General features: G+C 39.2%; 1 protein-coding gene across 3 annotated transcripts in view; it reads left to right on the forward strand.

Annotated features, from left to right (window-relative positions):
• RCAN1 (regulator of calcineurin 1) overlaps positions 1-27,955 on the forward strand; it is a 594,218-nt gene that overhangs the window by 498,020 nt on the left and 68,243 nt on the right. The window contains exon 1 of one of the 3 annotated variants that reach the window (XM_044071559.1): positions 20,279-20,516. The exons of 1 other annotated variant lie outside the window; for it this stretch is intronic. In XM_044071559.1, coding sequence (XP_043927494.1) covers positions 20,430-20,516 — 87 coding nt within the window. In that variant the 5' untranslated portion in view covers positions 20,279-20,429. Of the gene's footprint in view, positions 1-20,278; positions 20,517-20,875; positions 20,900-27,955 lie in introns of those variants that run through there. One more of the 3 variants, XM_044071560.1, reaches the window with a different exon arrangement.

The following is a 27,955-nucleotide window of genomic DNA, read 5'->3' on the forward strand; positions in this document are numbered from 1 at the left end:
GTAATTACATTTTACAAACTGCCAGCATGGGAAAGGCAAAAGATGCCTTTTCCTACCAGTCATCTCATTTTACTTTTGTACAAGAAAAGGCACCAAGGTTGTATACATTTTGCAAACCAAATATGTTACTTGTAGAAAATAAAAAAAGGGAGAATAAAAAATGCATAACATTTTTAAATCAGTTTTCCTTAGCCTGGCACTATAGTTTGTGCATACTGAAAGGCAGACCGCTAAGTGTAAATGAAGGAGAAGAAACACTTCAGAGTTCTAAATATCTATGGTTTGATTCTAAAAGATTGGGAAATTGCTATGAAAGGCCTCTACCACAGTATCATTTGTACTTGATAACTTCAGAGTATGTAGAAGGAAGGCAGAAGTAGGATAGCCTGATAGAATACAATCTATGATTGCTATTCCCTCACAGATAGGGTGCCCCATTGACTAATAATGCAATGCCATAACATTCTGTATTAAAAAATAACATTTGTGAGTAACCTTGTCTTGTGACTGCATCCATTCTATCCAATTGTTAGCCAACACTGCTACGAGTTAGTGAAGTCTGGCTTTTTTTTTTTTTGCATATTTGAATGGAAGCCATGCTTCACTGAGAGAAACAGCATACCAAGCAACTATTAAGCAGTCCAAGTTTAGCAAGTACAAAAACTTGAAAATAATACAAAACTAAACAGTATTGCAAAAGTAAATGACTTTAGACAGGCAGCTTTTATTTCCTCCCCATCAGAAAAAAAAATTCTGAAATATAATTAAAAATCTGAGCACATCAGAAATATTCTTTGAAACTGAAAGCATTCCTACTGAAATAATAAATGCATTAAAATAAAATATAAGTAACCCCCCCTCTTCCACCCTGGCACTGTTTACAAACATGCCTTCAACATCCTCCAACACACACTTCTTCATAATATTTTTTAAAATCTGCCCTTCTGCTTTCAGGTGGTCACTAAAAAAGAAGTTAAATACCTGTACCTCAGCCGTAATTACAGCCACAAAATAAACAGTATACTTGTTGGAAGTAGTCATCTGTAACTACAGCCACAAAATAAACACTATTAATCCAGTGATACGAAAACTAGTAAAAAACACTTAATGCAGACCTCTAGCCCATATGTTTAATCTTTCAATGACCACCAAACTAGCACTACATCCCCTTTTACTACCCAGAAGTACAAGGCTCCCTATTTGTCCATTCCAGACAATCAATAAATCAGTTTTTTTAACTATCGAGGCATGTCCAAAGTGCAGTTTCAGGTATACTCTCCAGTCCAGCTGGTGAATCTGGGAATCTTGAGGCAATGTTACAATTGCCTTATGTACACAGACAACTCTCTCCTCCTTCCAACAAACTCAAATGTATGTGAGAGATGCAACTATGCAGCTAAACTGGAGGCTGAACTCTCTCAAACCAAGACTGGCACAGTCAGTCAGGAGGAGAAGGAAACCACTCGCACCACACAACCAGTCGCACATAGACCAATTGCATCAGCAAACATGACACACAAACTCACAAAAACATACTCGGAGGCTCTACATAAAAATCTGCCAAAGCAGCAGAGACCTCCAAAGCAGACATCCAAGCAACCACTACCCAACAACAACTTTCACGTATCACATACTTCACAAAGTCAGTGTGCCACACAGAAGCAGCCCTTAAGGCTAAATAACGCACCTAATACACTAGTAATAGGAGACTCTATTGTCAGGCACACGATGTCCTGCTAACCAGACTGAACAAGGAGAAGGTCACTGTAAGCTGCCTGTCTGGTGCCAGGATCCGCCACATAACACAAACACTCAGGTCACTCCACAGCAGGTACAAATATGACTTTGTCATTGTCCATGTTGGCGTGAATGACCTGAGATGTACCTCCCTGGACTACATGAAAAGAGACATAGAGGAGCTCTCTGATCATGTAGCCCAGGCCAGTATGACCGTGACCCTTAGTAGCATCTTGCCCTCACCAAAAATGATGCCACAGTATAAAGACAAAACGATCAATTTTAACAATTGGCTAAGCTATTGGTGTAATTCAAAGGGGATCCAGTGTCTGTCAGCCTGGGATGACATGCTCGACAAGCCACGTTGCTTCGCCAGGGACGGCTTGCACCTGTCACCCTTAGGTTTTCGAATACTGGGTAAGGCTCTTGCCACCCCCATAGTTCTTTTTTTAGGCAAGGCTCAAAAGACAAACCCACCTCCATAGACAATACCAGAAACAAAACACTAAGGGTAATGCTACTCAACACCAGAAGTCTAAACCTCAAGATGCACGCACTCAAGGCACTCCTAAGTTTGGAGAAAATTGATATCTGTGCAGTAACAGAAACCTGGTTCAAGGCTCGAGAGAGCACCCCAGCACTACCAGGATTCAACTCATACCATACTTTTCGGCCCCAGAACTCGGACCGAAATACTAAAAGCAGGGGAGTATCCATCTTCATCAGGGATACCCACATCTCCAGGTTAGTGGCACTGCACGAGGCATCGGAGACCATCCATGTGCAACTAACAGTGGGAAAAACTGCTTTTCAGTCTGTAGCCTGCTACAGATCACCCACCTTGTCTCAGGACCCCCACTCGGCATTCCTGAGAACATTGGAGAATATGAAGGTCTCACCAAACACCATGATATTGAGGGATTTCAACTACCCAAACATTGACCGGGAAAACTACTCAAGTCCCAACTCTTTTGCCCAACAGCTCCTGGAGTTTATAAACTCAAACGCCATGGAACAACTGGTCACCACTCCCACAAGAGGGGACAACATATTGGACCTGGTCATCACCAACATGGGGGATCATTGTTCCACACCAGAGGTAAACCCCTCTTTGGTAAGATCAGACCACAAACCACAAACTAATCACAAGTGACATCCACATCCTGACCCCACCCCCAGCCAAGGAAACCACTGTGAAAAATCTCTCAAAAGCAAACTTCACACTTCTCAAGACCGAGGTGGAAAGTTTCAAAGCCCCCGGGCAAATGGAAAATGCTATCCAAACCGCAGAATTCTTTACAAATGAACTCTATGAGCACCTACATGAATGCATGGATCATGCCATCCCAAGTAAAACCAAGACTCACTCCTCCAAAGACCAGTCTGGTGGACCCCGGCCATAAATAAGCTATACAACAGAAGGAGGAAGCTATTACATGACAGGGCAAAATCCCAAAAAGGGAAGGCATCCCTGATCAGTATTAGCAAGAAACTTCGCTCCATCATAAAATCATCAAAGGCTAACTTCGAAACAAAAATCGCCAAAGACTCTAGCGTTCTTTAACTATCTCAAGAGTCTGGGTGGCAACTCTCAGATCTGCTCTGAGCTGGTGCAAAATGGCACAAAATACACTGAACCTACTGACATTGCCAACATCCTGGCGGACAGGTTAAGTGCAAACTTTACCACCCCTTCCCCCCCAAAAGGGCCTGTGTCTATCCCAGAAGAATGCCGTCCCCCAGACATCACAGACACACAGGTGAAAGCAGCCCTTTCCAAAGTAAAAAACACTGCATCAATGGGACCGGATAGTATCCTGGGCTGCGTCTTACATGAGCTCCAAAAAGAACTAAACCCTCACATAAACTCACTGTTCCAACTCAGCCTTAACACAGGTTATGTACCCAAAGAATGGCGTACAGCAACAGTAATCCCGCTCCACAAAGGTGGTGCCACAACGGATCCCAGGAACTATCGCCCCATAAGCCTGACTAGCCTGGTCTGCAAGGCTATGGAGCGCATCATCATGGATCTCATAAACAAAGACATTGGGAACCTCCAGTCACTGGACCCCACCCAATTCGGCTCTGTTAAAGGCAGATCTTGCCTCCTAAACCTAGTTAACTTCTTTGAAATAGCTACCAAAGCCATAGATGAGGGAAAGGTAGTCCACACAGCCTACTTGGACCTCGCAAAGGCCTTCAACACAATACCCCACTCTGGCATCATAAATAAGCTTACCAGCTTAAATATCAACCCATATGTCACAAGATGGGTTGCAAACGGGCTCAGAGATAGAACGCACATGGTCAGAGTTGCGGGTGCCATGTCCAACTCTAAACCGGTTAGAAGTGGCGTCCCACAGGGCTCAGGCTTGGGACCGCTCTTGTTTGGTATATACTTCTCTGAGGTACAGGCAAGCATGGGAGGACTGTGGTTGACCAAGTTTGCAGTTGATTTCAAGCTGGGAGCCATAATTGACTCTCCAGCCGACACAAGCATCCTCCAGAAGGGTCTTACAGAAATGGATACCTGGTGTCAAAACCATGGCATAAAGCTAAATGCCAAAAAGTGCATAGTCATCCCTTTTGGGAAAAACAAAGTGCCCACAAACTACCACATAGGAGGTAATCCACTAAGTACGGAAGAAGTAATTAGGGATCTGGGTACCCAAGTAGATAGTAACCTCTCCTTTGACAATCACATTGCCAAAGTGGTTAGAAAAACCTTCTATATAGCTCATCTAATCACAAAAGGGTTCACATCTAGATCAAGAGAGGTCATTGTGCCCCTCTACTCATCGCTCATCAGGCCCTTAATTGAGTACAATGCCCCATTTGGGATGTATCTTACCCGACACCTGCAACAGCTGGAGAGACCTCAGATGTACCTCACCAAGAGGATCGTGGGCCTCAAACAGTTGCCCTATGCTGCTCGCCTAAAGAAACTCCAGCTCTACTCAGTTGCTTACCGCCTACTCAGAGGCGATCTCTGCCTGACGTACAAGGCCATGTCTAACCCGGAGTTGATGGACATGCTCCACCTCAAGAAAGCCAAATCCATTAGAGCTACACGCTCCATGGATTTAAACTTCAGCACAACAATAAATAGGACATGCTGGAGGGATAGATTCATATCCCAGAGGCTTCCCTCGCTCTGGAATAGAATTCCGGTTCATGTTATGCAGAGCCCCTTGCTGACCCTCTTCAAGAGAAATCTTAATGAGTGGATGGGAAATTGTAAATTAACTCCTGGGATCACTTCTATGGCCCTGCTGGACAGAGGCTCAGGAATCTAGTCTAAAAGGGTAGCGAAAGCCAACACATTCTGGCTAGGCTTATAAATGCCCTAGGGCAGATAGCCTAGTACCTACCTATGAACTAAAAGATTTTCTCCATGCAGTAATTCGCCTTCCCTCTTTCAAGTCCCCAAACAGTAAACAGCTAATGGTTATAGACCTATATGAAGTAATAGCAAAAATCCTAAACAAAATACAAGAAGCACAAACAAATATTACATTATCTTGAAAAATGCATTTCATCAGATAAACCATATCTGTGTTGCCCTTTGTAAATTTTAAGTATTTGGTTCTGTCTTTGATTCAGTATTAAGATTTGTCATTATCTCTCTTTTTTTATTGTATGCCTTTTAATTAGTTTAATGTCTGTACTGCTGACTGTATGTTATCTTGTTATAGCCATTATGGATGGGACTTGCCTGAAAGGGGCCCTTGGGCACATGAACCTACTTGGTTACCATATGTTAAATAAACAAGCTTGCGCAGGTGAGAAAACCTTTACATTGTGGACTGTCCATGCACAAACATAGTAGTTTCACTTGTGTTCTTTGTATAGCATGGATAACTACAGATAGTCAATATAAAGTTTGTGAGCTGAGACCTAGGAAGGGAATATGGATATGATTCTATGAATACATAAAGTAAGGTGACAGGGCTGCAGACTGTGTATTGTATGACACTCTTAAACCCAGCCTAGTTTCATAGCTTGTCTCTAGTGAAGACTGGATTAGGGGACAAGGTACTTGACACTTTGCCAGAAGCCTGAGTCCAGGAAAGGAACTTTATGGCTTGCACTTACTGGTACAATGTATAAAGCCTAAGCCTGTGGGAAGGGGAAACATGCTTTACTCTAATCTGTGACCAGCATTACTTCAGTCTGACGTCTACATCCTTGTATATCTGTAAGATTAAATATAAATATTTAAAAATTATATGTCTTTCTCACACACTTGAAAGTACATTTCTATCGTTTGGACAGGTCATCTTCGACTCAGTATCAGTATATGTCCAGAAGATAAAATGCAGATCTTAAAAATGTATGCACATTTGTCTTGACACTTCAGAATATCTTTCTGTCACTGCAAAGTCTGTTGTCAACTCAGAGAAGGAAATGAAGCTGGGAGCCTGTCTGTGTAATACAGGGACAACATGTGCTCTTATGATATTAAAAAGAGTATGTGCTATGAGTTATTAATAATATAATCCTGCTTTACCATTGCGAGCGCATATCACCACCATTTCAAACTCCGGGGATCACTTCAGTGGCTCTGCTGGACAGAGGCACAGGTAACTAATCTAAGGGGGCAGCGAAAGCCAACACATTCTGGCTAGGCTTATAAATGCCTTCGGGCAGATAGCCTAGTACCTACCTATAAACCTATAAGATGGTTGACTTCACAGATGTGGTTTGCCAATTCGGACTTGTCCTAGGGTTTGAGGCTATAGCAGGGAGTTATTTCTTGGAATTGCATGTAATTGGGGCTTTGCCTCAAAGGCTTCCACCAGACAAGTATTCTTCCCGAATTGTCAGTGTTGGAATAACTCTTGTAAGTACTTGGCAGTGCTTTGCTCTGAACATAAACTATTTTGGAATCTGCCTCCTAGCTTCATGAATAAAACAGCATTAGATGAGGTAGGAAAGTGTTGGAATATAGCAGTATGTGTGACAGGTAGGGTCTCATGCTAAGGCAGAATACTGGAACAGTACTTGTGAAAGGCATTGGTTACTTCATATATATTCCTTTTTATTACTGCGCAGACCCTTTTCTTAATAGCAGTGGGTTGTGTTTCTTTTTAGTTGGAGAAATGGAATGAACTGTCATTTTCCTCCTGCAGTGTGTGAATTCTTTAGAGACAAAAGTATGCATTGCCTGTTGTCATGTAAAAATATGTCAAGCATAAGGCCCTTGTGTTTTGCCTGTTATGTTTATAATACTTTGCATTCTTATTACTCCATTGCACAGGATTCATAACAGTCAGCAGACTCTGTTTAGAAACATTGTAGACTCAAATAAACATAGACTTAGTTAGCTGATGGTATTACCAGCCAAATGTTTTCTGCCTCACTGGAGAGTTTATGCATTGCTTTAGCCCTGACAGCACATTCCCTTTACACCAGAGGGAATGGTAAAAAGTGCAAGACTGACTGCAGAATATATTTCTGTCTTTGTCCATTTCTTATCTCTTTGTCAATGTAATGAAAGGCAAAGCACCCATAACAGATATAGCAAACAACCAAGAACTCCTTGTTCTGTTCAGTGGAAGAAATCATGTTTTGGCTGTTTTTCCCTGCAGACTTTACAGTATTCTTTACAATTTTCATAGGTCTGTTACATTTCCATGGCTTAACAAAAAGCAATAATAAGATGGTACATTGGCACAGCAGTAGTAGGTGCTGCATCACAGTCCTTCATTCTCCAGTTCATTTCCTGGATGGGATGCTTTTCGTGTAGGGTCTGCTCATCTTCCATGTACCCGTGGAGGTGTTTTCTGGGTGCTTACATTTCCCTCCATGTTCTAAAGAAGTTGTGATGAATTGGTGATCCTCCATTGCCTATATTTTGCGTCTCCCATGTCTGAATTAGTGAGTGCGCATGCATGCAGGTGTCCTGCAGTACCTTGGAGCTCTGGTCAGGATTATTTACCTTGCTGATAGACTTCTGCTCCTCCTTGTCTATTAACTGGATGAAATGGGTGTCAAAGAATGAATGAGGACCAGATATCAAAGACATAGATCTCCTAACTCCTAAAAAGTGCATTGCAGTACACTGTTATTCTGTTAACATTCTGAACAAGCACAACTTGTTTTTGAGTTGTCACCTTTTCTTAATTTTTTTTTCAAGTGCCATCTCTGATTTCTGAAGTTGTAGTTCAGCTTTTCATCTTCTAAGTGTAGTTTAAAAAAGCATGCAGTGTGTATTGCACTTGCTCTTTATGAGAGGGTGGTAAAGGATCATTTAGGGGAATGAGAGTAAGCAACCTATAGAAGGCAAAAATTCACAAGGTCAATGAGCATTTCTCCAGTCCCTTTCCCCCAGAATCTGTTTGTTTCCCATTACAGCCCATCTTCTTGTCTTAAGTTTTGCCCTATCACTGTGCTCCTGGCGGTTCATTATTGTAATGATTATAACCCCATGCCCTCTTCCTACTGAACAGCCAGGAGAGGTTCATCATTCTCATTGCTGCAATAACCTTTGGCTATTTGGGACGTTTCCTGCCTAAGAAGCAACAGCTGGCATACTTCAAAAGCTCTGGCCCCCTACCACATCTTCCCTTTGAGTGTTGATTGGCCAGTACCAATCAGATAATTACCACCCAGAAGGAAGTGACCAATACTTCCTTGACACCTTATAAGAAGTAACTAAAGAGCTTCCAACTTGCAGTAGTTGGTCTACAGCTTTATTTTTGGAAAAATAAGTCCCCTTTGGCGAACCCTTCCACACAGAATTCATTGTCTCATTTTTAAGATTAGACCATATGTTTTCTAATTTTTGACTAAAAGTGACATTTTTCTCGTTAAGAAACCAATTATTTGTTTAAATTGTGTTAGTTTCATTTGAGAACAACCAAACATGATGCTATGCACGTAGGTAGATGCGCAGCCAAACTAAACCAAGAAAACGACAAAACGCCAGCAATAAACGGTCCTGGCGTATAAAACAATTGTAACCAATGCATAAGCATGGCTTGAAATAATCCTTTATTAAACAGACCGGTTTCGGCAACAAATGCCTTCTTCAGTGTATCAAGATAATAAAAAAGAGACCCAAATCTCCCGAGTATTTATAGACCCACCCCACCTATGAGATTGATACAAAATTCCCACCAGTGAATACTAAAAGAAAAAGATGCCAAAATTTTAAACAAACTGAATGAATAGATGCGACCACATCTAAACAAAATATCACATATATAGAAACAAATAATACATAAAAAAGACCCACAATATGCCCACATGTTGAACTGATGCAAATCAAAAATCCAGAAAAATAAATAAATATTAGTTTGTGTATAATTATAATACAGACATATGTCATGTATACTGTCATAACCATGAAAAACCTCACATACAAAGCCTATAAATAACAAATGAATGTTCCAACAAAAAATGTGGTTAACAAATGATGATATGTCCAAACTGGGAAATGAGTACTCCATGGAATAATCCAATAGTATTCCTTCCAATATAGATACATATAACATGTACATGTGCCTTTTGTTCTTCTCCCTTGCACCCAATATGACACATTGAGAAACTGTGAAAAAATGTAAAAAATGAACATACAAGTTAACTATTGACATATAATATGCATACACAATATTAATAAAGATCCATGAAGTCAAAAAGCATGCCCAAATCAATGTATATAAAAGGAACATAGAATGTACCAACCTAAATGTTTAAATTTATAAGTGGTCATTTAATCCTGGAGGGATAGGGCACCCAATGTGATGATCCAATGTCGTTCCTTACGAGTGAGTATCTTGTGCCATCCCTGGGGATTGCTACGATCACCCAGAATTCTATCTATAATCATAAAAGAAAACTGTGCATCAGGGTGTTTCAGAATATGCCGATACAAGGCATTAGTTTCCCTCTTAGTTTTGATATCCGATCTATGTTCATTGATGCGTGTTCTGAGTGGTCTAGAAGTTTGGCCTACATAAAAGGCTTGACACCGACAAGTTGCCAAATAGACCACCCAACTGCTGCTACAGTTACCAAATACTCTACATTGATACACCTTACTGGTATTACGGCTGGTGAATTCCTTAACTTTATTAACTTGTTTGCAGGAACCACAATGGCCACAAGGAAATGTACCCACTAATACGTCCCCTGACATAGTCAGTTGTTGATGTATCACTCCCCCACTTTATATTGTATATATATATATATCAGGACTCTGATTCTAAAGAAAGAAATCACATAGGCCCCATCTCCTTTGATAGATTTTTTTCTTTTTCTGTGTCTATTTCCAGGATGAGTGATGCATTTTTTTTGTGGGAACAAGTGGAGGTTCCCTCTGAAATTAAGGGTTACTATGAGTTATTACAAGCGGAGTTCCCACATATTAATCCTATTCCTCTTATTTTGCCAGCCTTAGAGGATGTCTTTAATGCAGCCTTCAATAATTCTGCTTCCCAGTCTTCAGTCCATAAAAAGGCAAATAGACACTATAGAGTTTCCCGGGCTAACAAATTTTTGTTTTCTCACCTTTGGTCAGATACTGCACCCTTTTCTGTCTGTGTCAGCTGACAATTGGTGAAACTCCTCTCTAGTGTATAAAGAAGTTAAGGTGTTGGACAGTTAAAGAAGCTAAGGTGTTGGACAGATTTGGAAAGAGAATTTTCTCTTCCGACACTTTGGCTTTTAGAATTCTCAGCTACCAGGGCCATATGAGGACATTTGTTACATTGTGCTGAAGCTTTAAGGGAATACTCTACTAATCTCCCTTCAGAGTATAAATTCTTTCTGAATCCCATTACTTCTGATGTTCATCAGGTCTCTAAACAATGCCTTAAAGAGTATGTATGATTGTGCAGATAGTGTGTGTGTATGGCCACTGCTACTGTAACTTTCTTATGGAGGTATGCCTGGGAACATAGCCAGAGGTTCACAGATGAAGTTAAATCTGAGATTTTGAACTCTGCTTTAGATAAAGACATTGTGTTTGATTTGTTTGCTTCTCGGGTCCTCAAACAGTATGATGAAAGAGGGAGATTAGTCTGGAGAGTTAAACTTTTTTCAGGTACTCCATTACTTTTATTTTTTTTTATTTATTTTACATTTATTTACTGGGATAGTCCGACTGAACACATGTCCATTTATAGTGGAGGCCAGGGGAGAAAAGCTTGACATTCAGTACAGAAAAACAAATAGATGAACAATATGATAACAATATGATCATCAGAAGCAAAAAATTGACAGATAAAAGTACAATTTGTGATACAAAAAACAAAATTTGACACTATATAAAAATAAATTAAAAGTTATAAATTTATTATTTGTAAATCAAATAATTTTCTGAAGGGATTAAAGCATCTATTAAAATACTTGCCTACTTCTGCTAAATAGGACACAAAGAAGAGACGGCAGGAGGAGATCAACATTAACAAAGCATAGTGATCTTTTGAGAAAAGGGGACATCTATACCTTTGTAATGAATATGCCTGCTTTCTCCGCTTCTCCATTTATGTCAGTATATCTCTAACTATCCAAGACTCAAGTCCCCAATGTCACCTTTGCAATTACATGCAAATCCAACGTACAATAGATCCAGTGGCTTTAGCCACAGGGGCAAAGGTGTTTATTTCAGACCGATTCTGATTCCATGGAAAGAACTTGCCTGAAAAAATGTTCTAGATCTTTTCTTTTTCAGATTTTCTGTGTCTGGGTCACACTTTTGGTTATTTGTATTACCCTTTGGGTTATCCAGAGCTCTCAGAGTATTCACAAAGAGCTTAGCCCCTGAAATAGCCCTTTGCATACTCCTGGACATTATCATATGTCTTTATTTAAAAAAAAACGTCCTTACTTATCTTCTTTAACATGGATTGTTTCCTTCCTCACCAGTCTGTGTCCCAGATACATATTGAAAACCCCTCTTTGGATACGCCATATAGGATTAGGTTTTTAGGGTTCATGAGGCCACAAAATATTGTCATTCTCCAGAATTTCACATTTTAATTTTGGGCCTTATCATGAAGGAACTGAAAGTGTGGAGACTGTACATATTTCAAAATTTAGGTCTCCTTTTTTCCTGGTATCCCAACACAATAAATTCCTCAGGTTTTGCTTGGTGAGCAGTTTCAATGAAGATAAAAAGATGTAGCTGACAGAGCATGTGAGATAGGCCAAAGCGCATCCATGTCAAAGGGATACAAGCTGTGATCTATGCTATAATATCTATTGTTTATTTGAGGTCTGAAGGATCCTTGCATGTGATTACAGATAACACCACAGTGATGTGGCATTTGAACTACCTAAGGGTCACCAGGTTTTTCCCTCTGTGTTAGCTGGCTATGATTGATTGGCTGATAGCTCTTCAATTACTTGATCCTCCGAGCATCATACATTCTATTAGAGCAATATGTAGTCACAGACAAGCTGAGCAGGACCAGGATAGACTCTCACTACTGGAACTTACACATGACCGTTTTCTTGGGATTGATCCAATTGTATGGAACACCTCAGGTAGATCTGTTTGCTTTATTTCAAAAGAGACACCTAACCAGACTTTGTTCAAAGACATCTTATAGGTAGACTAAGGGAACAGATGCATCTCCACCTTTTCCAAAGATCTTGTGCTAACTCCCCTCAGACCCAGGTAACAGTGGTTCTCAGTTCTTATGGAATTCTCCAGAGTCAGTTGCTACAAACTTCCTCATAGACTGGATCTATTCACACAAGACCAGGGCTGTTTGATACACCCCACTTTCAAACTACTGCAACTGACTGCCTGGATGATTCAATTCTGATGCCTTTTATACAACTCCTTCATGAGGACTTGCAGCAGTTACTAAAGGAGGCAAGAAAACCTGCCACTAGGAAATGATATATCAGCAAGTGGAAAAGATTTTTCTAGTTGGTGGTTAGCCAGTAACCAGGGCACTAATATGGATTATGTACCACTGTTTATCAAATATTTGTGAGTTACTGACCTCTGGCCTGTTGTATTCCTCTATTAAGGTTCATCTTGCAGCAACTTTAGTAAGTCTGCCCAAAGCTCACCCCTGTCCTCTTTTTCTCATTAAACTTGAACAAATCACTTAACCAGACAGTGCTTTGGGGCAGTAGGGAATTTGGGCTAAGTGCTTTAATGGTCTTGTGGACTGCATAACTAGAACTTGAGCAGGCCACTTGAAACAGGTTTTACGCATGAGGCCACCTAAAAAGAAAGGCTGCTCTTTCTTTAGACCTTAATTTTATGCTGGGAAAACTAACCATGTCTCCATTTGAAACCACTCATGGCAGATTTATTAATTGGTAAGCTGTGCTTCTTGTTGCTCTTATATCTTTAAGAAGAGTGTCTGAGTTACAAGCTCCCGTATTGGGTGAACTCTTTCTGGTATTCCGCAAAGATATGATTATTTTAAGAACAAATCCCTCATTCATGCCAAAAGTAGTCTCAGAATTTACTTTGAATCAGGCCATCAATTTTTCTGTGTTTTACCCAGAACCTCAAAACTAGGAAGAAAAAATTTTACATACTTTAGATGTACATGGACAGCTCAGGAACTTTCTTGACAGAACTAAGTCCTTTAGAAACATGATCAGCTTTTTATTTTTTATGATATAACTAAGTAAGGATAACCCACCTTGAAACATGTTTCATTACTGTACAGTCATCTAGATTAAACCTGAGCTCACATCTTTGTATCCATACAAGGGTTGTCACCTTTCATTGTAGCAAAAACTGGACCAAGGCCCACAAACCCATGCACCACCCATAACCACACCCATTTCCTCCCTCCCCTGTCCTGCCCACTTTCAGCCCATTATGTGACATCATCCTCACATCAGATGAGGAGTGTCCTCTTTTTCCATTCGTAATGCCTTCTTTTTGCTGATTTACTATACTTTTCTGTAAAAAAACAAACAAAAAAAAAGCATAGTAAATGTGCCAATTTAACAAACTCTGATGGTCTATTTCTTTTTTTAAATAGAATACCGGAGTTTGTACAATGTTTCCTGGACTACCGGACAATCGCTTTGACTTCCAGATAGTCTGGAAAAGAAAACGGACAAGTGGTATGACTAAACCATACTGTTAGTCTAGCTCCCATCATGCTCATTCCCCTCCAGTCTATACGAGTGCCATCGGAGAAGAGATTTTTCTTTTTTGAATGCCCCATTGCTACACCTGGCATATGTATGATTAACAAAGTGAGTGCTATAACCAACCCTGATCACCTCAGTTTCTTTCAGTACTTGTATCACCAACTTCAGTGGCATATTTCCAACCATTTCTCTAACCATTTGCCTCTTCCTATACCTCTTTAGTTTCCATAAAGTTCTTCTGAGTGGTATATAAAGTCAAAGCCTTTCCTGAATCCTGAGTAGATCACATCTGCTGAGATGCCTCTGTCCCTCTGTCCATCTCCTTTGATATTCACATATAGAACAACCTAACTTATCAGCATGTAATGGTTGTGAACCAGTGCTGGTTTCTGTACTGAAGATTTATTTTTTTTTTTTTGAAAGTTGGTTAATTTTATTTTCATTATCTTTTCCATAATCTAACCTACCACTGATGGTAGACTGACCAGCCCATGGCTATTGGTTTATGCCATTTGTTCCTCCATCACACAGTAGAATGATGGTCTACTTCATTATATTGATAACGGTATCAATGAATTTTGTTCCTCTCATTTTCTTTCATCCGGAACTCAAAAACTTAAAAAAAAGTCATCTTCATGATAATAAGCAAGCTTCCTAGTGTTACACGTGTCAGGGATCTCCTTCTCACACAACCTGTCCCTCTATAATATTCCCCAAAGTCATAGCACTGTGAAGCTGGTTATATAATGTCAAGGGGTAAAAACACTGTAAAAAGTGTTCTGTCCTCTTTTCTGTTCTGTGTTAGTCATGAACAGAGTTTTTATGTAATGTAATTTTGATATGATAAATGACATTTGATGAACTACTTTTCATTAAACTGAAAGTTACCGCCAGTTACTTGAATGATATGTTCCATGACTCACTTACAAAAGTACCCAGACTACCTCTTTAAGTATAGTGGGATGGGTCTATGGCTATTCACTGAAAGCACATGTCACTGAAAGTCAAATGGCTGTGCACAAATCACTGAAAACACAATTCAGTGAAACACATTTCACTGAAAGTTATATATGGCCTTTTCCTCACTGTAGTGTGACCGTGGAGTTAGTATATATAGTAAGGGGGTGCCACATAGTTTGAATATATAGTATGTTCAGAAAAAGAGTAATTTATTGGAATTGCAAGTATCCATGTATATAGTTTAAAATAGGTGGGGGGCTATCCCCCACACCTTACTATATATATATATATATATATATATATAATATATATATATATATATATATATATATATATATATATATATATATATATATATATATATATATATATATATATATATATATATATATATATATATATATATATATATATATATATATATATATATATATATATATATATATATATATATATATATATATATATATATATATGTATATATATATATGTATATGCTAGCTCCAGGGTCGCACTACAGTGTTGAAAAGGCCATGTATACCTTTCAGTGAAATATGTTTCAGTGAATTGTGCACAGTCAAATGAGTTTCAGTGAAATGTGCTTTCAATGAATAGTCCTAGACCCAGTGGGATGTGGGTTTGTTCTCCGTTTGGGCCCTCCAGAGCTAAAATTCCTACCCTCTTTTCCTTGGTGAATAGTGAGAGAAAAAATTGTTCAGCATCGTAGTCGGCCCAACAATTTCAAATACTCCTCCTCCTGCTTTACTGATTCACTTATCAACTTATCTGTTCTTTTCCATCCCTCAGTGTACCTCAACAATGTTTTTTTCCTCTCTCCCATTCCTTTGCTTCTTGCTAGTGTCCTCTCAGTTTTCAACTTAGATCTGTGTTGCCTCTGTCTTCACTTTTCAGTTTCTTTGTAACACACTCTGATCTGATCCCCTTTTATTTTCCAGAATTTGTAGTCCTTTTCCTTGGCTCTTTCCCAGGGCTAGAAAGTTCTTCCACAGCTCCTTTCCAGAATGTGCCAATATCAGTTCCTGTAATTCACATACAGCTACTTCTCCTCCGTTCTCCCAAACTTGCTGTCATTATCCCAGCCATCATTTCATTCTCTAATCTTCAGTAGTTCCATGCCATTTCGTGTAACTGTGTTTTTATTTCTTTCCCTGAGTTTGAACCATACCATAGCATTTTTGCTATCTACTAGCGGGGCAGACATCTCCAAACCTTCCCATCTTTTTTCTTCTATAATATCAAGTCTAGAATATCCTTTTCCTTCCTGTACCTTCTGTGCAAATCCTTGAACCCGCGGTGGTGGTGCTGCGGTAGCGTTGTCGCCTTACAGTAAGACGCTGTCCGGTTCGATTCTCAGCTAGAGCGTCTTCTGCGTGGAGACATTCGTGATCAGGCCTGGCAAGCTGGTATGTAAAAATCAACTGCCAATCATTAACGGACCGGAGTTCCGCTGTGGCGACCCCTAACCAGGAAAAGGCGAAAGACACAAACAAACCTTCTGTGCAAATCCTTCTGATTTATCTCCACAACTTCCTTTCATTGTCTCACCATTTAAGCTGGGATGATCCAGTTTGTCAGGCTGAATTCTCTAATTATCACTGTCCTTTTCTGTCTTCCTTATTCATGTTCTCTTCCCTTCTGGTTGCATGTTTTGCACTCGTGAATTGTCTTTCTACCAGCATTTTACCTTTAATGCCATGTAGCTGACATTAATTTGTTCTCCATTTTTTTGCCATGTATCCCTTACCTATTTTTCTTCTTTCTCATCTTTAGTTTGGCAGCACTCTGTAATTGCTTGATCATACTCTGTAACACTACCAGTACACAAGACAGTTTGGAGACTTACCAGGCATGCTCACTCACAGACATACACACTAAATCTATCCCCTAACCTTTAACACACCCAGTCATGCACACAAAGCATATCCCCTTACTTAACCCTTACACTAAAGCACACAAATCCTCACACAAGCTCCCAGCCCTAACACTTACCTTTGTCGACCATTCAAAAGATGTGCAAACAGGCATTCAAGCCAGTGTCCTGTCACTCAATCTGTACTGCATTTTAGTTGTCACACAAATGTGTCGACCAGCTGCACTACACCCATATATAGTTCCCTAACAAGTGAGCTAACTTGTTTATGTTGAATATACCATACCAGAATTAAGTTTGAAACGACATAAAATCGAACAACCTAAACAGCGAACCTTTATTAATATAAGCTTATTTGTTAACTCGGTAAACAGTCTGGTCCACTGATCCTTCTCAGGGTAAGTACATGGTAATTTTTGGACAGTTGAATGTAGCCAGTCAGCAAGCTTGTTTTGGAGAGATAACTGGAATACCTGCACAAAACCATAACACACCGATGGAAATGGTACATAACTGCACACAGTAACCAGAGATCAGTACTGAACCCCTGACTTGAAGCTTTAAGCAGAGAATTTGCCACCGAGACCTCATTATACATCTTTAAAATATGCTAGTGACTACCTCAAAACTTCTCATTCCATAAGAAGACAAAAACTTAGTCAAGACAATGATATAGTAATTTTGTATGTTGGAATATTCTGAATAAAGTTATACATACTAGGTGGTCAGTGTTGTAGTAGAGGGGCGTGGATACTGGACAGGGTCTGATAAGGAGTCATGAGATACAGGATCCCTGATGCCCATCTTTCAGGTAAACCCAGAATGGGTTTGAATCTGAGTTGATGAACCATGTGCCCATTAACCTCATGCATGTATTGGAATCGAGTACTGCAGATGGGAATGTTGCTGCTGTGAGTATAGCATGCTACATGCAGAAGTGTGTTGCTTATATGTTTGTATGGTATGGATGCTTAAATCTGCAGTCTAGTACAGTGTACCTCGGTTAATGTATTTGTGTATATTACCACTGTCAGCCTTTGCACCCTGACATGAGAGTAGCTGTTTTGTTCCTCTTGTCTGGTCTTGTCTTGAGTTTTCTGTCCTATGTATTAAGTTTTACACTTAAATTCCTTTAAAAGTTAAATGGCAGTTAGCGTCTGTCTTTTATAACTTGAAATATGTCATAAAACAGGGCATAGTCTGCCATTCCAAAATCAATATACAAGTAAAAATTCGATTATGTGATTCCCACACCTGCTAGATAGATTGCTGACACTGCAGTGCAACATAAGGGGGTGCTGCACTCCTGAGTGTGCTGTCCTTAGAATGACATGTTAAACCAAGGCTGCATGTGCTTGAATTGGTGGTAGCACAGGTGGGTGTAAAAGATCCCATGTCACCTATTGGAAAGAATAGAGGAAGTTCCCCAATGCCCTGGTGATATTTCCCCTAGTAGTAGAAATACCACCTTGGGTCTCCCCTGAAAAGAGGCTAGTAGCCTAGTGGGACTAACCCAGTCAACAAAGGATAAATAAATAAACAGACAATGACGTACCAGGTTGTAGGTGGGGAAAAGGATTTTGTGTGGACAGAATGCTTTGGAGTATCATACAAGTAAAAGCATTCTATTTTGTAGGTGCATATTTGTTACTGATGCTGAATTTTATTTATTTATTTATTTAACATTTGTTGACTGGGAAAGTCCGACTAGGTTCCACAGATCCTGTTTTCAGCGGAGGCCCGGGGAGATATGCTCCAGAAGCATGTCTTTAGAAAAACCAAGTTAAACCAACTGAACAACCGTGAAATGGCTGATGTCATAATTTTCGTAGTATCTTTGCTCCTCAAACCTATTTCTCTTCTGTCAGTCTTTATATATTTCACAGTTAATGTCTTACCGGAAAAAAAAATGGACAGCTTGAATGAAAGGCAGCAACTTTTCTCTCAAAAAGTCTAGCAAACTTAAGTCCATGAAGCAAACATGTTTTTTTCCATTTATTTTTTAGTATGAAAACAACAGAGTATACCGACTTTCATATTTTCTGAGAGGTCATGAGAAACAATTTCTCTCAATATCATTATTTCGTTCTTGTAGACAGCTTTGATCTGTGGTTGTGGTCTGTTTCCTTTATTACTGTATACTGATCTGCACCTGCATGAAATCATCATCAAATGTAGTGAGGCAAAACCATGTATCACTTAATTGCAGTGTAGTGAAAATGGCGATCTGTGCAGTAGAGCTGCATACTAGAAATCATTAGAGTTCAGTTATCTGTAGACTAAAGCTTTAGTAATTCAGGTAATGCAGGTGTTGAGCTTACCTTTACTGTCATTATTAAGATATTAGGTGAGTTGTCATTAACAGCTAAACTCACATGGAACTGAACCCTTTAAAATTTTACACCTATACTGGGATCCTGACTTAGAGCTTGGAAAATCCAAAATGTTGATTTTGCAGCCAGAACTGTGGCATATCGCAAGAACATTTGTGCCCCTATAACCTGGGAGAGGCAATAGGCTACACCAAATGTAATACATACACAAGACTGCTGATTTATAGCATGTTGGGTAACCTAAAAATATTCCGCATAAATGCCAGTACTAAATTTTGCAGCTTTCTTTCTTCATGGAATATTCTATTTCAATTTTTTTTTTAAGTTTTCTTCTTTCAGTGGTAAAGGATCTTTACTGCTGTAGGCCAGGTTCATGGTAATTGTCTGAAAGGACTTAAAATTAATTATGGTTACAGATTAATGAGATTGCATTATTAACTATTATGTAAATGGATGCCTTTATAATTCATTCACTTCTGTATTTGTTACATTACATTTGTTCCAGAGTTAGAAAATATTTTCAAAATCAATAGATCATTTTCTCTGCACTGAGATTTCAGTACATATATATCGGGTAAGGTGCATAATCCCAAGAGGCTGTATAAAGATACTTTGTATAGTATAAAATGTTACAGTGCAGTTAACCGATATTGCAAAATAATAACATTAATTTCAACAGCTTTCCAGTATAATAAAAGTTTCCATTGTTTATCAACAGCGGAGCATCTGTTTTTAATGTTTCTAACTTAAGATGACTCTGTTTCCTTAGTCATTATTTTTGCCTGTCATAGTTTCGAAGCACTACCTTAAGTCATTCTTTTTATTTATATATATATTCTTCCTGTAATTGTGTTTGCATGTTTCATTTATGGAAAATAGAAGTCAGAGTACAGCAGAAGGGTTAAAAATTCTCAGCTCAACAGCCACAAGTATTGTGAAGGCCTAATTACTGTTTACTTAAAAGCAATAGATCTCTTCCTTCTAATGTAACATTTTCCATCTTAAGAAAGACTGTCCCATTCAAGTCAAGATTATGTTGTTTGGTAGTTGAATGGAATTACTACTAGTGGAAACTATGCTGCAAGAGCAATTGAAAAAGCAGCTGCCACACAAACCTCAGCTGATTTTTTTTTTCCGTCCTCCAAAGCAAAAAGAAAAAAAGGGCAGTGCTCATTAGCATAGAGAAACTGCTTTGCATGAAATGTCGCCGCCTTGCTAGTTGTGTATCTAACTGCTTGCTAAAAGCAGGATATGTTAAGCATTCATTGTCCTGTACAGAACACAACACCCCTTCTTCATAGGGTTGGGCCTACTTCCCTATAAATTGTCTTTTGACAGTGGTGGGAACAGTTTAATAAAGCTGCACTCCAACTTGCTTAGAGTTTACTTCCCTCTGAAAGACTAACTTTATCCAAGGTTGTGCCATGCATTTCAGAAGCCTCAACTATAACTTTGTTTCACTGATCGCTTACGTAGCAGATGCCGAACTCTTCAAACAAACTGAATTAAGGGTAAGATTATTTCAGTAGCCAACTGTAGTGTAGTAGTTTTAATGACGTAACTTTATTTTCATTTTATAGGATATACACTTCACTGATTTAAAAAAAAATATAAAGTTGTCTTTTAAAACCTGGCTGATTGCAGCTGTCAGGAGTTATTCTTTGTTCTTTGCATGTGTGCTTCCCAGCTGACTTGATTCTAAGGCTGCACCTCCTTTTAAAACACTTGAATTTACAGTCCAGTTTGTGTTATGTACTTTAATTTTTACATCTAGATGCTGTTTCCTTATTCATCAAGCTAATTCACAGAAACTGAAGGCTGTGTATCTGTGACACAGAAACGGAAGAAAGGTTAAGCCTACAGAGCACTCACTACACTTACAGCCATGTCAGAGGTACTACGAGAGAAACAAAGTCTTGTTGTTGCAGTTTTTCTTACTGAACTTCCTGATACTTGCAGACACAGGACACTGATCTGATGAAGTTTGCTTGCAGCTGCAAGAAGTTGTTGCTTAATAAGACTGCATTTGTGGAGGTTGCTTAGGCTGTTAATAAGCCTTATGGATCTTTTAATATCATTGTTTAATATGATACGAAATGCAGTCTGATTTTCAGTTCAGTGCAATTAGTGCTTCATTTAATTCTGTCTCTTTTTTTATTTTCAATCTACTTGTTAACCAGGTATGCCCAGGTGGCTTGTGTCCCCTTTTCAGGGGTGACTGTGGAGCACTTAGGTCAAGTTATTAACTCAGCGTCAGACAGTAGGCAAATGAAGGTGGAAGGAATCAAACCCTGTACCCTGGGCACAGGATGCAGCTGATTAACAGAGCCTTAGTCTGGAGATTTTGTTTTCTTTTTTTGCACCACGTGACCCACCATTTCTGAAGTTAGCTGGTTCACGTCATTATTCTTTCATCCAATACATGCTGTAACCCAACATGCATATTCCTAGTTATTCTTTATGAAGCTGATACTGTCATATAACATTGTGTGCTGAGCGTTACACACATGCACATTCAGTGCTTTGTTGTATAGAACGTATGCTGCTGATATGTAGCCTTCACTTTGCTAGGTAACAGCTAAGGAGTGGCAAAGATTTTGTTTTAAATCTCAGGGGAAGGAAGGTTCGCTAACTTACTTCCCCAGCTGCTTCCCAAAAGCTGTAGGTGGTAAAGCTAAGCTGCCTGTGAGCAGAGATCATGCGTCTCTCCCTTAATCTAATATATTTATTAATTTACTGATTGATGTGTCGTGTTTTGGAGGCCTGCTAAGTCACATGACATTTTTCAAGAGTGTTGCAAACTTGCATGACTATGACTGCACACCAGAGTAGTAGCAGATGACAACAATGTGAGAAATATAGTTATCCAGTGGCAGTCATATAATGTGCATTTTACAGACTGGATATATGTAATAGTATTGTGTGAGCTGCAAATAAACCAGATGACCATTAACAAACAATGAAAGACAACCATTTTCATTAAGTTTCCTTCATAAATTGTGAGACAGATTTTGTAAGAGGTGCAACAGGATATGAGAACTGGATGGACAGGAGAGCAGGCACTAGTGACTTATAAGATACCCAGCTTTTAGAAGATGGCTGGGAAAGGCAGAGGCATGTGTGGGGATTTAATGGACCTCTCGCCTGGAGTCTCCACGTTTTATGTAGAGTACTTTTAGATCCATTGACAAATAGCAGCTCTGCAGCTTCCTTGATTTTTAAACACTTCCTGATTCTGTGACGGAAGTTGTCACTTACTGCGACATCAAAGCTTCTGAGCACTAATGAGCTCAGGTAACAGTAGTTCGATTCAGACATGTCTACGGACATGGGCATTCTTCTCCACTGTTTTGTTAATCAGTACAGCAGAGTACGAAACTCAGCAGAGAGAGTTTCACATTTTTTTCTTGCTTCTGACAGGCTTTAATTTAGGCATCTAATTTTATTGTACAAAGTACAACTCAAGTAAAGGAAATACTGCAGGTTGCAGAATTTGCAACAAGAATACACAATTATGTTTCTCTGAGTTCTCGTATAGACCATGGTGCACAAATTAGTTTTTGAAGAGACAGTTTAAAAGCTTGAATTCATGTGTCTCACTGTCAAACATGAAGCTGTACTATGAGAACAAGTCAGCCTGGGAAGATCTTACATGTGCCTACAATGATAGTGACTGTTTTCCTAGCTAATCAAATTCTTCTAATATATGAATTGTACTATACATGTTGCATCTTTAACTAAATGTGTTGCATATATACCGTAAAAGATATGTATATTGTTAGGATGGCTGAGTAGATGACATTAGCGCACAAGCTGGACATTTCTATTTATTTGTCTTTTATCAGCCTCCAGCTCCTTCTTAACCCTGTCTACCCTTCAGCTCAGCCTTACTGAGACAGAAACACAGTTCACAATTTTCTTTCACACTAACAGCACTTAGCTTCAGCAGCATACCACTACATGGATATGATTTTTGGTCCTTCAGTTCAGACTCGAAACATTTTTTTCCTAAAGTGTAATGGGTGTATTTTAAAATGAATGTATCCAGTCCCTCTGTTATGCTTTGGGCGAACCAGGAAGTGTAATGTCAGATGGCACATTTGTGTGTCTATTTCTTATCTTTATTCCTTATACATATATAGTCTCATTTGCTACCGGTTTATCTTACATAGTACAGTGGTGCTAAACTCAGCCAAGGAGATGTGTGTTTAGGAACAATTTGTCATCTCCTTCTGATGTACAAGTGTTTGTATCTGTGGTAGAAACTTCGGTTTGTTAACAATGGGAATGTTGCATTTGCTGTAGCTAAATTTACTAGTTCAGTTAGCCCTGTCATTTTGTTGTACAGGACCTGCAACTCAGTTTGTGTAAAGGAATGAAGAAATAAAACGCTTTGTCGAATCTGCAGCTTTTCCTGAATGCATTAAGATGAGCAGCAGACTAGGCTGGCCAAACACTCCTCTGCCATCAAAGTCTGCATTTGTTATTCAGTCCTTAAGAGTAGCACTTGTCAGAGAAGTGTATACTAGGACACTGACAGTGAGAATATATGCAAATTAAAGTTCTGTAATTCTTTTTCAGTAAATAATACCTGGAAAACAATCAAGAAGATTATTCTTAAGGACATGTAAGCGTTTAAGTGGCACCGCTGTTTAAGTGCCCAAGAGCAAGAGTTTCTCATGAGGGGAAAAGGTAGGAGTTCCTTAGTTTGACATAACAGCTCACTGACATTTAAAAAGCTCAAAGATGTCAGAGGTCTGGGTAAAGTGTAGTTGGAGCTTGATGAAGTCCTGTTTGTGTTAAGGACAAAAGTGCTTAAATCGGTTTGGTCATAAATAAATAATGTGTTTTATTTTATAGAAGAATCCTGGTTGTGGCTTCTGTTTACCAGTTTTTTGTTTTTTTGTTTTTTTTATTTTTTAAAGTGTAGTTGATACAACCAAGACTTTAACAGATGCGCCATTGTAACTCTATGTAGCAGAATCAGTGGCCGTACAGAACATGGGGCAGCCATACTTCTCAACCTCTTAACACAAGAAAGCTGGACAAAGCCTAAAATAATGAGGGGACAGATATTACATGTTGCTCTTATAAACTTAGAAAGTTGCTAGACTAACAGGTTTTGTGTTAGGATGCGTTTTCTGAAGAATATAAAGTGTGAAACTCAAATATGTATCAAGTGATTTCAGTAGTCAGTGATTTGCTAGAGAACCACAAATTTCATGAGGAACAGACCAAAATATGATTAAAAAATCTGGACAAATGAGAGATATAGGGGTGCAGCTCAAAATTGACCAGATTGCAGGCGAGCAGTAAAGTGAGGGGTATCAAAAGTTTATTGTGTGGGTAAAGGTGAATGAAGAGCAAAGCTAGAAGAAAGACAATTAATGTTAGCTTGGGGGGTGGGGTGGCTGCTTATTTACCTGATTATTAGAGAGAGAGAGTCTTCTTCCAGACTGCCAACATCAGGAGAAGAGAAGAATAACTGTGTATTTGTTGTGGCAGTAGAATGTTGTACCAGATTGTGTGGGCCAGATGTTTGATTTTCCTCCTCACAAAGTGAATATTGCCTGGTATGCAATGTGTGTTTGAAGATTATCAACAGGTCAATACTGCATTTTTGAAATAATTAATTGTTATCCCAGTAATCTGAAGAAAGCATTCTGGAAAAATACTTAATGTGCCATTGAAAAAAGCATATGGAAATTTTAATTTATCAGTGTGAGTGGATGAGGTGTAGAGCTTATGAAGAATGTAAATGGTACCAATATTTTACTGATTTGATGGATGACCATAGACCAGCCCATTAATCTGTTAATGTTTCACATCACTGGTGAAGCAAATCTGTTGACATATGTTCTCAACTACAGTTCCAGACCTTTGCAGGAGCTGAGACTAAGGGAGTCCTGTCAGGTTAGGATCTTGCAGGAAGGTGGCATCGTAGAGACCCACCTCTTCCTTACACATGAGAAAGTGGTCCTACGCCTCTTCTTCATTCAGCATGGCATAGGGGAGTTGTTGGGGAAGAGTCTTGAACAGCTACCTACTTTTCCCTGTCCCCTTTGCCTTTTGGTGTCCTAGAAACGTGTGACTTCAAGCTGTCAGGTCCTGTGACATTAAATAAATCTATCTCAGTACAAGGAAGTTTCCCTCAGCTGAGGGTGACAGCCAGCTCCACTTCTAGAGAAGAATGCTGGTTTAGATCCCTTGATTTGACTTGGAATTTCCAGCAGAGGTCTTGGCAGTTGATTGAAACTGAAAGAAAGCCTTCTACTTATCATATCAACACTTCCACATGGAAGAAATTTTCTATCTCAGTAGAGGCATATCCTATATCATCTCAGTGGCTTAGTTTTCAGGTGATTCGTATCTCACTCAGGTACCTGTTTGACATGATTCTTAGTCCTTGGTAATGTTGTGTATTTCCACCATTTTGGGTATTCTTTCTTTGTAGGATACAAGTTTGTGGCCCAGCAGCTTGTTAAATAGTTCCCAAAAAGGTCCTTCAGCCACATTTGAAGAAAGTGTTTTGCTCTTTCAGAGGTGATCTGCATGAATGACAAGCTTGCACATCCCCTGTTTGACAAGTAGATTCAAAGTTTACAGTCTTGTAATTGTATGGAAACTGGGTTTGATATTTCATAAGAATCTGGAGATCTTTAAGATTAGCCCATGGTTCCTCCCAAAAGGGATGTTGTATCTGTTCACCTCCCAGTCTGGAGTACACCCTTTGTATTCTTGATGTGCACTCTGGTAAGAGTGCATGAGTTCAGGGCTTTGCTATAGGTAAGAATGGTCTGGTTGTCATTTAGCAAACTGTATGCATATGGACTGCTAGCAGTTTTGTCTTTTGGCATCAGTAAGCTAATCACCTTTGCTGTTGCTGGCAAAGTTCACTCCTGTAGGGTTATGGCTGCTCCTAGTCCCTTTTTCAAGAATATGTCTACTGCAGACATTTTGACAATGACCATTTTCAGTAAACATGTTTATCATTTATTATTGTTTGGGCAAGAATTGTAGGCGATAGAACTCCTTTGGTGCCTTCATACTTCAGGACTTTGCTTTCTGGGCCATTGCTTTTGTTCCTTACTGTTGCTCTTGCTGTCCATCCAAGTAGATTAATTGTACAGTTTGAGTCTGTTCCGTCAGTTTCAGAGGTCCATCAAATTTATTTCCAAGAGATATGTACTCCTGAAGTTAGTTCCTCAATAACAAGAAAGAAGTTACGCAGTGGTGCTTTTCACCTCACCTGTTGACACCCCATGTGTCTCTACAGTCTCTCCACCCAATGCAAGTATTTCATTGTATTTATCGTGTCTTAAAGTATGGTTGAGTAGTGTATAGGGGTTGAATTGGGGAGCCCCGGGGCTAGTTACACCCACCACACCTGCCTTCCGACATCAAGATGTGAACCAGCAGAGGGACACCTCCAGGATCACAGGATTTACTAGGTTCAAAAATTGGGTCAGCGATACCAAATGAGAATATTCTGAGAGTTGCCCAGTACAGAGGGCCTACTTGAAAATCATCTAAAGCAGTGAGTGCATGATGGCTGTTTCTAGTTGAAATTTAATAAGCTTTCTGAGATGTCCTCCTAACTTCAATATTGACTTTACAAAGTAAGCCTGTTTGTCTAAGACTGTCACATGCTGTCATCTGGTGTTACATATATGGGAATGCTGGCACCTGGGACGTGGTATGGATGAACGGTGTGACATACTAGACATAAAGTTCTGTCCCTAGAGCTATGTCATAGAAGATCACCCACATTTTTTTTCTGTTGGAGATAGTTGTATATGATGGCGAGCACTAAAGGTCTAATATTCTGTCAGCCTTCTGCAGGGACTTGTGTTTATTATTTACTGACCTAGTCCTCTTCTCACACAGGAATGAGTGCATAGTTATATTCTGTCGCTCTTTGTGACCGTCTTTCTGATTTCCATTTCTGATCTGATAACCGGTTGGCTGACTTCTTACATTTAGTTTCTTTCTAAGCAGTTTAGTTTGACAGATTATAATCACATACATTACATTGGACAGTTTGGTTTCCTCTGTATAAATAGAACATTACTGTTTGTTCTGCTTTTAATATAGCAACACATCTACAAGAAGAGCATGCTGAAAATGAGTCTTATGCACAAGGAACAAGTGTAGCTTGCCAGGTCTTTTCTTAAGTCTATGAACACAGTCTTAGAACAGCTTAGGCATTTCTCAGTATTTTGACTGTGTAAGTTTTCATCAAACCAACCACCATGAGTGGTACATATATACATTAGTCATATTTAGGTGAAGATGCATATTTTTTTTCTCCCGAAAGCTGTTTGCTTTTGCTGTCAAAATTATGCTCTTAGGTAGAGCGACATACGTACAATGACAAAACAGACAGAGAGATATAAGTTTAGGCTGAACTAAATATATGTTACGTTTTTTGAGTGCATATTTTATAAGTGTAATTTTCAAATAGTCGACTTTAGGCAATGGCCGATTCTCTGGTTAGTGTCTACAGCCAAAATAATTTGTATATTTTTGATTATTTGTTAAAAATTTGGCAAAACAATAAAAGCTTTTCAGCAGTGTTGTGCAGCAATGTCAGGTGGGTAATGGACTATAAGGAAATGAGGAATTGTAAGGAACTTTACTGTTCATCCGTACTTGGACACACCTCTGCACTATAAATAAATTCAGATTGTCAAAAGTCAGGACAAGTGTAATACTACAGATGACTGCCAAGAAGAAGGCTTTATGATTTCTTTAAATCTGCTGAAAGTCACAAAGTCTTCTAACCTAGATAAGTTCCCCTGATTCAATTAATATTGCTGGAAGGACATTTATCCCACTAAACCTAGAGTTTACACCAGAACTTCACGATTATGATTGTTAACTTGATACCTTTAATTGTACTGAGTCCCCTGACTCTGTTAATTGTGTTTAGGGCACTACTTGCTGGAGT

The sequence above is a fragment of the Protopterus annectens genome, chromosome 5.part0 (genome assembly GCF_019279795.1).
Source record: "Protopterus annectens isolate FY-2018-M chromosome 5.part0, PAN1.0, whole genome shotgun sequence".
Classification (NCBI taxonomy): Eukaryota; Metazoa; Chordata; order Ceratodontiformes; family Protopteridae; genus Protopterus; species Protopterus annectens.